The 12,180-nt window shown below is 32.3% G+C and overlaps 1 protein-coding gene across 1 annotated transcript; it reads left to right on the top strand.

Annotated features, from left to right (window-relative positions):
* Positions 1 to 152: 152 nt before the first annotated feature.
* On the top strand, positions 153 to 11,271 carry LOC148611130 (proteasome subunit beta type-7-like). The gene is made up of 8 exons (XM_088591294.1): positions 153 to 306; positions 5,591 to 5,672; positions 5,848 to 5,945; positions 6,236 to 6,376; positions 8,578 to 8,693; positions 9,037 to 9,095; positions 9,351 to 9,502; positions 11,068 to 11,271. The coding sequence occupies exons 1-8, from the start codon at positions 251 to 253 to the stop codon at positions 11,180 to 11,182; spliced, it is 819 nt and encodes a 272-aa protein (XP_088447420.1). The 5' UTR covers positions 153 to 250; the 3' UTR covers positions 11,183 to 11,271.
* The last annotated feature ends 909 nt before the right edge of the window (positions 11,272 to 12,180 follow it).

Consider the following 12,180-nt stretch of genomic DNA (forward strand, 5'->3'; position numbering starts at 1 on the left):
TGTTTCAAGTCATCTCATGTGTTCCGAAACCATATCAGAATAAGGAACGTGAAGAAAAGTTATAATGAGAAAAAGTAAAAAGTTGCAATTATAAATGGCCTTAGCGTTAAAAAATAATACACGATCAAACGATTTTACAGCGTTCCGTTAAAATAATCCGTAAATTGAAATGACAAAACTGGTTCTAAAAAAATGAGCTCAGCAAAAATAGTGATAGCTTTGTTATCAAGATACCAGATTCTCTCTAACGATGGCGGCGTTGACAGAGTTACCGACCGGTGGATTTATTTTCGACAATTGTCAGAGGTAATTGAACAGGAAGAACAACGAAAATGATACCCCCTTTCATTTATATATTATTCTTATTCTTTTTGTTCGTACTGTGCCGTTTATGCAAGATTGTAACAAGTAATGCATACAACTGTACGTTCTGTCGTGACTTAGCAAAAATGAACTTTATTTTTGTCTACATTTATACACAGGAAAATTGACATATTGATTATGGCAAAGTTCTATGAAAATATTGAGGTGTGTTCTCAAAACACCAAGTTATAATATAAATGTCAAAATTTTTTTTTGTGAAAGAAAACTCCAAGTTAGGCAGTACCACAGGCACAGATTCTGACAGAATATCTCAGTTCAAAAACTTAATTTAATGACTTCCAGCTTCCAGATGATAACATGAGAACTGACCTGTGGTTTTTTTTTAAACTTTTCACAGTTGTTTGGAACATAAATTCTACCATAAAATACAGGTTAAGATCAGTTGTGAGTAAAATCCAAATATTTTTGGTTTATTTTGAAAACTTGGCCATCTGATTTGTTTTTACCATGATAAGGTGGCCGGTATCTCTTAAGTTAATGCAGTGCATGAAACTGATAGCCACTGGCCTATATTGCATGGTGCTGGCCCTCCAAAAATTGAATTTGTAGGGGTAGAAAATTGGGAAAATGAACTTAGAATTACATGTAACTATTCAAATTGGACAAGTGAATATAAAAGTTAACGTCGAACCCTGATATATAAATATTGTTTCAAATTTATTCTTCAAGTAAAACAGTTATAAATTCACATATAACTTGGCTCATACTACTGGGCAATTCGGGGTGAAATAGTAGCTCTGGAGTCACTGACTTCGCCAGAAGTGTAGTTGCCCTCTCATTTTCAGACCTTGCCGATGATCCGGACTGCACTCCTTTAAGCATTATTTTGACTGTTATTTGATTTATCTCTCTTCCAATAACAATTCAAACAAAAATGGCGCCCGTTTGATAAAATAAATCATAAATATTTTTGAAATCTATCGAATGATCGGTTACAAGCAAGTATTTTAATCAGCTTTTTGTTTCAAACGTTTAAGTAAGGGTATAGAATGAACATGTTTCACTACAGCTTACGATAATTCATGTTTTACCGTTCATATTTCGTTACGAAAAGTGTAAATTTGTTGTGTGGGTTCTTTGGACTTAAGTTAAATTTATTTCAATTGATAACTCGGTAGAAATCCTGAAGCATTTCTTTTGATCTTCATGTTTCATAACAGAACAATTAATTATCCATTTCAACAGAAGATTTTTTAAGCTGGAGACGAGTTTGTACCGACCGCTACAGTATGTGTCAATAAAGTTTCAGTCTTGATTTGTCAGTAATAAAATTTTTACATGATTATTAATACTCTTGATCAGCTTATATCAAGAGACTGGATATTTTGAACAAGAAAACATTATGGAATAAGTGGGATCAGGAAAAAAAATGAACAAAATGAAAATTCCAACAGAATGTCACTGCCTGCAAGTTTCTATTCTAGTGCTGCTAAAAAGACAATGTCAAAAGGACAGTGCAGTGCAAGAAGCTTTGCTTTGCTCAGTCATATATTAATATTGCTGTAATAAATTTGTTAAAGGGTAGAGGTATGGATTAGAAATTCAACTTCATGAATATATGAATCAGTGGTGCACTTGTAAGACATGGATTCAATTATTAAAATTAAAATGATAATGAGATTGAATAATATGATTTTATGCTTTGCTGTAAAGTTCAAAGATTGTTTCCTATGTACATAAATATAATGTATATTTGTATGTCACTTTTGGCAGAATGATTTTGAGCTGTTCATGTTTCAGAGCATCTACATACAGTATGTCAGATTATTTTTCACATTTGGCTAATTTTCACTATGTCTATGTTACAATAAAAAACACCTAAAATTTGACACTGTGAATTGCTGATAATTTCCTTTAAGAGTTTGAGTATTTGATCTTTCAAAAAGGAATCCATGAGAAATCAGTGATAGAAGATACCTCCCTTCCCCATGGATCTTTATCCTGATAGTCTTTTCTCTAAGGACCAATTAAAGGTTAAGACTATTTATTTACATAGCAATACATTACCTGTATGTCACCCTAGCAAGGTTTTTTCCAGGGCTTTGTAAGCTTTAGTCACTTTGGCATTAGAAAATGAGGATCATTTTAATGGCATATTTTTTATAATACGATAGTATTTGCATCTGACATAAGATATTTCAGAATCATCTGTTATTTACAGCACTGTGTGAAGACATTAAATAAAAGTTAAATGTACATGTACATTGCATATGAATAAAGCACATAATTTTTTTCCCACTATCATGCAAGCATGTTTTCCAAAAAATCTAAATTAACATGCCTGAGATTTACAATGTATTTAAAAAAGAGACTCCCCAGCTTTTAGGAATCATCAAAAATTTATAGAAATCCCTTTACACTCTTGTACATTAATTAGGGACATACATCTTTGGCATACTTTTTAAATGTATTTCATACATGTATAAAAAAAATGCTGTTTTCTGCATTGCCATCCTTTGTAGAAACATAAAAATACATTTAGCACAGTGTAGATGTAAAATTCATACCTGGCATACCAGGTATTTATCAGACTATGCTGCGAGCTGTACTGTAGAACTGCCGTAACATGCACCAGTGCTACATTGGACAGATATAAATATTTTCAGATAGGTATTTCCCTTTAAGGCCTTAGGACCCTATTGTTTTTTTCGATTCGATTTTTAGCACAATTTTCAACTTCGGGAACCAGGCCGAGTTAATGACAAATATGTTATTATTTTTAGCTCACCTGGCCAAAGGCTGTGTGAGCTATTGCCATCACTTAGCGTCCATCGTCGTCGTTGTCTGTCGTCATCGTCGTTGACAATTATACAAAACTCTTCTCCTCTGAAACTACTTGACTTATTAGAACCAAACTTGGTATGAATGTTTTTTGGGGTATCCTGCATAGAACTGATTTGGGGATTTTTGATTCTTCAAAAGACATGGCCGCCATTACCAAAAATAGAACATAGGGGTCAGACAGTAGTTTTTCACATGTATCTCCTAAACGATTAGGTGTAGCTGAATTTTGACATGGGTAAAAGTGTTCAGCATGATGAGATCTATCTCTGGTCAAATTTTGGTTTTAATCCGTTAAGCCATGCTTGAGTTATTGCCCTTTTTTTCAACGATTTTTGCTATTTTTAATGTTATTTCTTTCAAAAATCTTTTCTTCTCTGACACTACTTGACCAATTGAAAACAAACTTGATAGGAATGTTCTTGGGTTAACCTGCATAGAATTGGTGTGGGGATTTTTGATTTGTTGAAAAAGATGGCCGCCATTACTAAAAATAGAACATAGGTGTCAGACAGTAGTTTTTCACATTTATCTCCGAATCCATTAGGTTTATCCAAATTCTTTCAGTCTTCAGACTCCTTGTAAGAGTTATTGTCCTTGAAAGGGAAAAAAATGACTTTTTTTAAATAGTTTTCAGTCAATATCTGGAAAATTATGATAGATTAAAAGAAACTTTCAATTGTTGAAAATATCTTGTGATAAATGTAAGTCCTACCAAAGACTTCTTGAGTCAAAATTGTTGGTCAACTTCTTGTTTAACTTATTGCCTTTGAAAGGCAAAATTCAACAAGGTGAGCGATTCAAGCTCCTGGGAGCATCCTGTTTAGTTGTATTTAGTATTAATCCCTGAGGAATTCATTGATAACATAAATGATATTTTCAAGATCGTAGATGTTGCTGACATGCAACTGCAAAATGTAGTGACATCAGGGTAGTGACAAAATTACCCACATTGGTTAACACTCAAGTTTGATGTGCAAAAATAAATGATAAATTACTTTTTATGTCATTTTGATACAAATTTAATGAGAAGTAAAGGAATTTTCCAAGCAGCAATTGTTACTGGTATTTGAACCTTCACACTTGAGTGGTCAGAGAACGACATTTACTCCATGTACCTGATTTGTGTAATTGGCGAATTAGCCGATTGTTTTGACACCTGTTAAGAGTTGTAAAAAGCTTGGGGTAATAAAATTGTCACTTTCGCCACTTGAACCAATGTTGGCTTACAAATAGATCTTAATTTTTTTTGTACTTTCAAAGATTTCACGTGACGAAATGAGACTAGATTATTTTAGTTATTCTGAAGTCTTTTGTCATTGGTGAAAATGATGAGCGCTAGAAAAATTAGGGCTTAATTAGCTTAACTGTTAGCTTGTGTGCCAGTTATAAAAAAATATTGAAAGTGAGCACATGGCATCCCATATCATTATGTCAATTAAACAAGAACTTAAATTACACGTCTTTCCTTCCCAGGATAAATTCTAGAATTGGGCATTTTAAAGATATATTCATGTACATTGTAAATATACAGTGTAGCATATTGATTGTTATTCCTTATTTCTTTATTCAGCAGAGTCATGTTACCAGTTAATTCAAATACCCCTCACAGTGCCCAAAAGGCACTGTTTATTTTTACTCATGTCATGGTTTATTTATTGTTATCTTGATTTCAGGTTAGGACGTTTATTTATACAGGGTAATTTTCACATAAGTTTTTTCAAAATATGAAATTTAAACACAGCAAAAATTTAACTGCCTGTTTTTCATCTCAAAATGCAAAAAAAAAGCCTTTGCGAATATTTCTCGGTATACAGTATATATATATGGGTGTCCCTGACACTCCAGTCTTAAAAACAAAGTTGATTAGCATACATGTATGTTGACTTGAATTTTCCCACTGGTGGTTTAGTTATAGACAAAAAGACCAGAATTTAATCCAAGTGTATTGATACATTGTATATCATAGTCTAATGATTACAACTGAACTAAAACCTCTTAATTTTATGTAACTACAAATATTATTTGACAATATAATCAAAATAATTTCATTTTCAAAACAGTATCTGATACTGTTTTGAAAAAGAAATTATTTTTATTATATTGTTTAATCCATTAGATCAAGGTTGATTTTTTTTTTTTTTTTTTGATAAGTTCCAATTCCATTTGGACAAGATGAAAACAGTTATTGAAGGGGCCTGGAATTTTAATTGATGTGAAATTATGTAACTGCTACATTGCATGTACATGTACATGTATCTTCTAAAAGTAACAACCTCTGTCCAAAATCATGTCACACACAATTTTCTTAAAATTCTTACTCCTAATTTGAAATTGTTATTGAGGCAGAATTGGTGTGAAAACTTGACTAATTTGAAATGGTAAAATATATATTTTTTTCATTTCCTGTTATGCTATTTTATAGGAATGCTTCTCTTGAACAGAAAGGAATAAGGGCACCAACTGCATACAAGACTGGAACTACTATTTGTGGAGTAATTTACAAGGTGAGTACATATACTAAACATAAAGAAACAAGCAATTTACCAACTTAATCCATTTATAATTTTGTTGGCTAAAATTTTGTACAAAATTTAACATTCTCCAACAAAAGGGTGGGGTGCCAACCCTGGAACCCTCATCCTGTTTCTGTCATTGTATTCATATGATTTTTCATTGTAGGATGGTGTTATACTGGGAGCTGATACCAGAGCTACAGAAGACACGGTTGTGGCTGATAAAAACTGTAGTAAAATACACTTCATAGCACCTAACATATAGTATGTAGCTACTCTAAGCTTACTTAGAGAAATATTACATTATTTAAAATACGAAATTTGTATTTTTATTTTAGGTCTACAGTATTTTTTAAATGTTCTTCAGCTTATTTACATGCTGGTAAATAGTTATTTATACAGTGTACATATACAACTACACAACTTATATTTGTACAATATAATACTAGCATAATGTTTCATCTAGAAATCAATTGTAACTTTTGACAATACCATATTTTTCTAGCGTTGTCCAGTTTATATCCTTTATTACTGTTTTCTTTGTTTATTACCAGTTGTTGTGGAGCAGGAACTGCTGCTGATACAGAAATGACAACACAAATGATTTCCTCCCAGTTGGAACTTCATCGTCTTAACACCAACAGAATCCCAAGAGTCTGTACTGCAAACAGACTTCTAAAACAGATGTTATTTAGGTACATTCATATTTTATTGCAGCAATTATTTTTTTCTTTTTCCTAGTAATATTCTACTTAGGCCATTTGGTTTTAATATCTTGGTCTCAGGCCATTTTTCATTAAAACAAAAAGGAAGGAGACATTAAGTCACTAATGTTGTAAGAGACTTCTTGGACTTGTAATTTCAGTGCTTAATATTTGCATATGATTTGCATTAATGTGTAGTTATACACCGTGTGATGCTGCAGATCCTCGCCGTGTTTACCGCTATAGCATCATAATTCTAACTTCATACAAGATAAAAATGTACCTCTTGAGTATCATAAACATGTGTTCTGCATGTGTTTCTTGCTTGTAAGAGAACGAGAAGTTTACGTGAAATGATTGGCTAGCTTTGAACATTACCCAGTTACATAAGCAGGGTTCTTCACGGCCTCTTTTTGCATGGCGCTGCACCATGTGCTACTTTCCTTGCGCCATGAATTCAAAACGAGCACCACATGTTCATTTGATGTGCGCCATGTATTCAAATTTGCATCATGCATTGCAAATCGGCACTGTATTTTCCAATTACTCTTGTTTATTAATCACCTGTACTTGTCATAAATCTATGATTGGCACGTGTGTTTATTCTAACGGTAATTTTAATGTTTTGATTGGTAATTTACGGGGATTTAATGTGTTCAGGGATTGAAACATTGTGTGTAAACACATCTCACATCTGTCAAATTTACCATTATCATTGTTAGCAAAATCAAAAAGATTAAAAAAAGTTGGATGATTTCTACTAGAGAAAAGCAGTTAAATTTGCCTGACTTTTATGAAAATGCGATGAATCGATTCCCAAAGTTCTAAAGAATTGTTTCAAGACACAATTCGTACGAAAACAACGTTTTACTGTCTAAGGTTGTGTGGTTGAATTATAAAGAACTTGTTAAATTGCACGTGGTTTAATGGTATCAACAAAATTACCACACCTACTAGTGGTTTTAATTTCTCTAGAACTGCGGACCTATGATCAAGCCTAAGGAAGGGAAAACTTTACCTTGTTATAATTGAAATAGACAATACAGGCAGAAAAAATACCGTTGTTGGTTTCTATGTTGTAGCTTGTGCTATTAAATACGGTATGTCACATTCAACCTTATACTTTTTTGGCAAGTTATTTTCTGTGCGAAAGGACACGTGCCACAATAAAAATTTGTCCAAACAGGGAGTGAGCCATGTGTTCATTTTGACCCATGGAGATCCCTGCATAAGCATGCCCAGATATTTATGGATATTTGTTGCTAGTTGCTTAATCTGGTTCCTAAACTGGTTCCCTGGTCAATATCATAAGCGACCCAAACATCGCTACAATGTACCTCTTTTAAAACGTATCATACACATGTCTATGCGTGTTTTTTTCCTTGTATTAGAACGGGAAGTTTACATTAAAAGATGAAATGGTCGGTTAGCATTGAATTTATGTAATATTACCCAGTTTCAGATTCAAACACACACGTTCGTTACAATTGACTATATAAAGGACACATATATTATCAGGACCCCGATATGTTTATATAGCCTTTGCCAGTTGTTTAATCTTTTTCCGGATGATTGAAAACATTCAGGTCATCACAGTTATGAAAGAGGAAGAAATCATATCAAGGGAACCAAGATTTTAGCGGAAGTCACCTAATTTTAAAGCATAAGGTTGAAAGGAAGCCAAAATCAGTTACAGTGAATATTTAACGATTAGCGACATCAGTCTTTAATTTTTTTTCTTTTAATTGCTTCAAGAAGTAAACTTCCTTAATAGATTGTTCATTGCCAGAAATAAATGATAAGGAAATGACTTTTTTATGGCATCTTTTTTATCAGACCTCAGTTTAATTTTGCTTGTGTAAAAATAAATATTCTGACCTGACTGGCTAGATTTGGGCAAGTGCAGTTTCTCGAAGATCAGCACAAGACCCAGGTAGTACAGAATCAAGATTCTTGTTATATATTTGATTGACATAGTAATTTGTATGTAAATCAAGCTAAAATATTACAAAATTCTGTGGTGAAATTGATTTTTCAATATAACCCTTCGTTTCTTTCATGGATGACAAAAATGTGTACTTACAATACCTATTTCTGGTTTCTTATCCTTATTTTCATGGTTTCAAAGTTCTGTACCCCAAAAGTTTGCTGGTCCATTGTGTGAATGATAATGATATATCCATACTTTTTAGATACCATGGTTACATCAGTGCTGCTTTAGTTCTAGGTGGTGTGGACAGTACAGGACCTCATTTATACAGTGTTTACCCCCATGGGTCTACAGACAAATTGCCATTTGTCACTATGGGTAGGTGACTTGATAAAAATAGTAATAATAATAATAATAATAATAATAATGTCATAAAATCTTAAACTTATTCAGATGCATGTATACACTTATAAAACTTGAAAGAAGGGCGTTTATATATTAACTTGAAAAAGACACTTGGCATTTGCAGTATATTACATGAAAGTACAATAAGACAGTGACGGAACGTTTTAATATTGTCTCTACATTTTCCAATTAAATTGTACCTCTGGTGTTATCTTTGATATAATGGTGTGAAATCTTTGAATTTTTCAAAATTGATTATTAAGTTAATATCAAAATTTTCATGTAATTTCTATAAATTTCTCAATAACTCATGCAGGATCAGGATCTTTAGCTGCTATATCTGTATTTGAAGATGGTTATAAACCCAATATGGAGGTAAGTCTTGTCTTCTGAATAAATCCTATTGACACTGAATTTAATTCTAGTTTCCAAAACTTCAAAAGACTGCAAACAGTACATGTAATATTAAAGTATCCCATTAATTTTTTTTTACAATTCACCAATTTTGCTATTAAAAATAGTGCTCAATGATAAACATATAAACCATGTTTTTTTTAATGGAGAGGTTGATATTTTTTGCATTTATTGGATAAAAATTATATAATGTACAATAAGCATTCTCATTTGCAGAAAGAGGAAGCTATGAAGTTGGTACGTAATGCCATTGCTGGGGGTATCTTCAATGACTTGGGATCTGGTAGCAATGTAGATCTTTGTGTCATTACAAAAGATAAAGTGGAGTACCTCAGACCATATGATGAGGCTAATCTCAAGGGACAAAGGTACTTAAAATTGATATGATCAACTTAAAAGTAGCCCAGGTCCACCTTCCTGAAGCCTTTCAAACTCCATTTGACTAGTGAATTTTTCCTGGATTTTCTGTTGTATACATGATAAGAAGAAAAAAAATCTCAAGTATCAGTTTTAAAGACCGTACATTTAGGATTGTATTTATCATAAAAAAACTGTAAAAATTCAGTTTTGCATTGTTGTGTGTAGTGAGGTGTGCAGACTTGAAATGGACATCATAACTCAAGATAAATTGAACCATCCAAAGATCAAATACAATAGATATATGTCCTAATGAATATCAGTCAAAGAATGCAGTTGAATGCCTGGAATTCTCTACATTGTAATATATATATATATTCAATCTTTGGTTTGTTTCATTCATTATGAAGTAAGATTTGTCGGTTTCCAGTCTACACATGTCACTTCATGGAACAACTCAATGGTTATACTGAATTTTTACAGGTTGTTTATGATGTAATGAAGTAAAGTAAAAAGTGAGAGGTACCGTATGTACTCGCCAATAAGTCAGATTTCTTGACTTAATTATTAACTGCTGGGAAGGGTTCCAACTTACAAGATCTAGCATATGAACTAAAATTTTCAGCTTGAAAATGTCGAAGGCTTGATAAATAACATGAGCTTGACACCAACATTGAACAGCCAGACCGGCGCTGTTAAACCCAATTTTTTAATTGTAAAGGTCAGTTATAGGAAGACATGTCTTCATCTTCTACTTTTAATAGCTAAAATATGATGCAGTAAGAGAATATTTACTGTTAAGTCTTTAATTAGCCACAAAATCGGATATGATTTTATTCATATTTCCCACTCAACTATTTTGTGTATTGATTTTTACTTGTATACACTAATATAGCCAAAAAACTCAAAGGTGTAATAGAAACATGACCCAATAATTCATGATGGAAGTAATCAATATTTTAGTTGGTTTTGGCAATTCATTTAATAAAATTCCCTTTTCCTTAGGTTAAGACCTCTTAACTTACTGAAATATCTTCAAAAATGAGTTGTTAGAGTATCATAAATGTTCTGTTGTATTCTTTGTTGTTCACTATATTTATGACTTTAATTTTGGTTATTGGTTGTACCAAAATTAGAATGAATGAAAAAATTGACAGATCAAAACAATTCACATGGCTTGGCAGAAATTTAATTACTTACTGCTATAAAAAACAACTCTGGCTTGTAATTATTTATTTCAACATAAATTTAATGCAAGTTATCAAAACAAACTTGTATACTCATTGTTATTAAGGAATGTTAGCGATGCAGCTGTCAGAAATCAAATCGACTTCTAAGAGGGCTAAAGCTGGGTTCACAATTTTTTTTACTGAGAAGAAGGGAGTGGTCTGACTTATTGTTGGATCGACATATAGTTGAGTATATATGGTATTAGTACTTTATATGTAGGTGTGTTTATCCAGTCACTTAAAGATGTCACACTTAGATATGCCCTTGTTTCAGCATATTTTTAGAATTGTTTAAGCTTTAAAAATAAATGTAGAGAATAGAAAGTGACAATGCTATTCAATTTCAGGCAAGGAGTATACAGATATAAGAAGGGAACTACTGCTGTTCTGAAGACTTCCCAGAAGAAACTTGAGTTTGATGTGGTCAGGACAACAGTCAGAGCTGAACCCATGGAAACATAGATGATGCCATTTAATTGTTTAAGACTGTTTATCATTGTCAGAGTGCTGTTCAACTCATTTCTATGTGATAAAATAAATTTATCATTCTACATGTATTTACTGGAAAAACAAATATTAAAAGATTGAAAATTCTCCATTGGCATATAAAGAGGTAGACAGGTCTTCTGTCTTCACCTGTGCTCCATTTGTACTGTGGAATTTAATCAACTTTTGTTAGTTACTAAAATGATAGAAAAAGAATGGGTATGATGAAATGGCACAAATGCACCAGCGTATAACCTAAAATACAAAAAAGTGAATACTTCTAGCAATCTCCAGAAGTCTTTAACAAGTGTGTACACACTGTAAGTAAGGTCCCAACAACAAAGTAATGAAATCCATGGTAACTGAACAATGACAATCTTCAAAAGCAAACTACAAAGTAATTTTATGACACAAAGACACATCAATAACCAATATATCCAGATTGTTGACAATTGAATGAAGTCTGTGGTGAGGTTAAAATTAGTTTTATCAGGACTTACCATCAAAACTACGAGCATTGGAAATCATCCGACACTACCATTTCAGTGGGCTGGATTTGGAGTAGTAATGTCAAGTATTATACATGTATATGCGATGTACATGTAGTACAATACTCAAATTATCAAAAAATACTTTTACACCAGGATGCAATATGAGGTCGAATATCTTTTAGTGAAAAGAGGGTTCAAAGAATAGATAATGACATTGAAGATGGTATCCTTTACCAATAAATCTATTAAGGGCAGTTGGTAAACCCATTGGATATTGTTTGAAAGAATGTATTTCTGTAAAAAAACTGGTTGGGCAATACCATTAAGGCTTTTTTAAAAGTGAAAAGCATTTTTTTTTAAAGATTTTCACCATTAAACTACTGGACAACTTACATCCAAAATTAATACAGCTTATAGGGGATAAATGTTAGTAATGAAAAATTATTCTTTGTGTTCCTTTAGTAAAAATTTCTGTGATTATTT

The sequence above is a fragment of the Perna viridis genome, chromosome 7 (genome assembly GCF_037379345.1).
Source record: "Perna viridis isolate PV_CMFRI_1.1 ecotype Kerala chromosome 7, ASM3737934v1, whole genome shotgun sequence".
Classification (NCBI taxonomy): domain Eukaryota; kingdom Metazoa; phylum Mollusca; class Bivalvia; order Mytilida; family Mytilidae; genus Perna; species Perna viridis.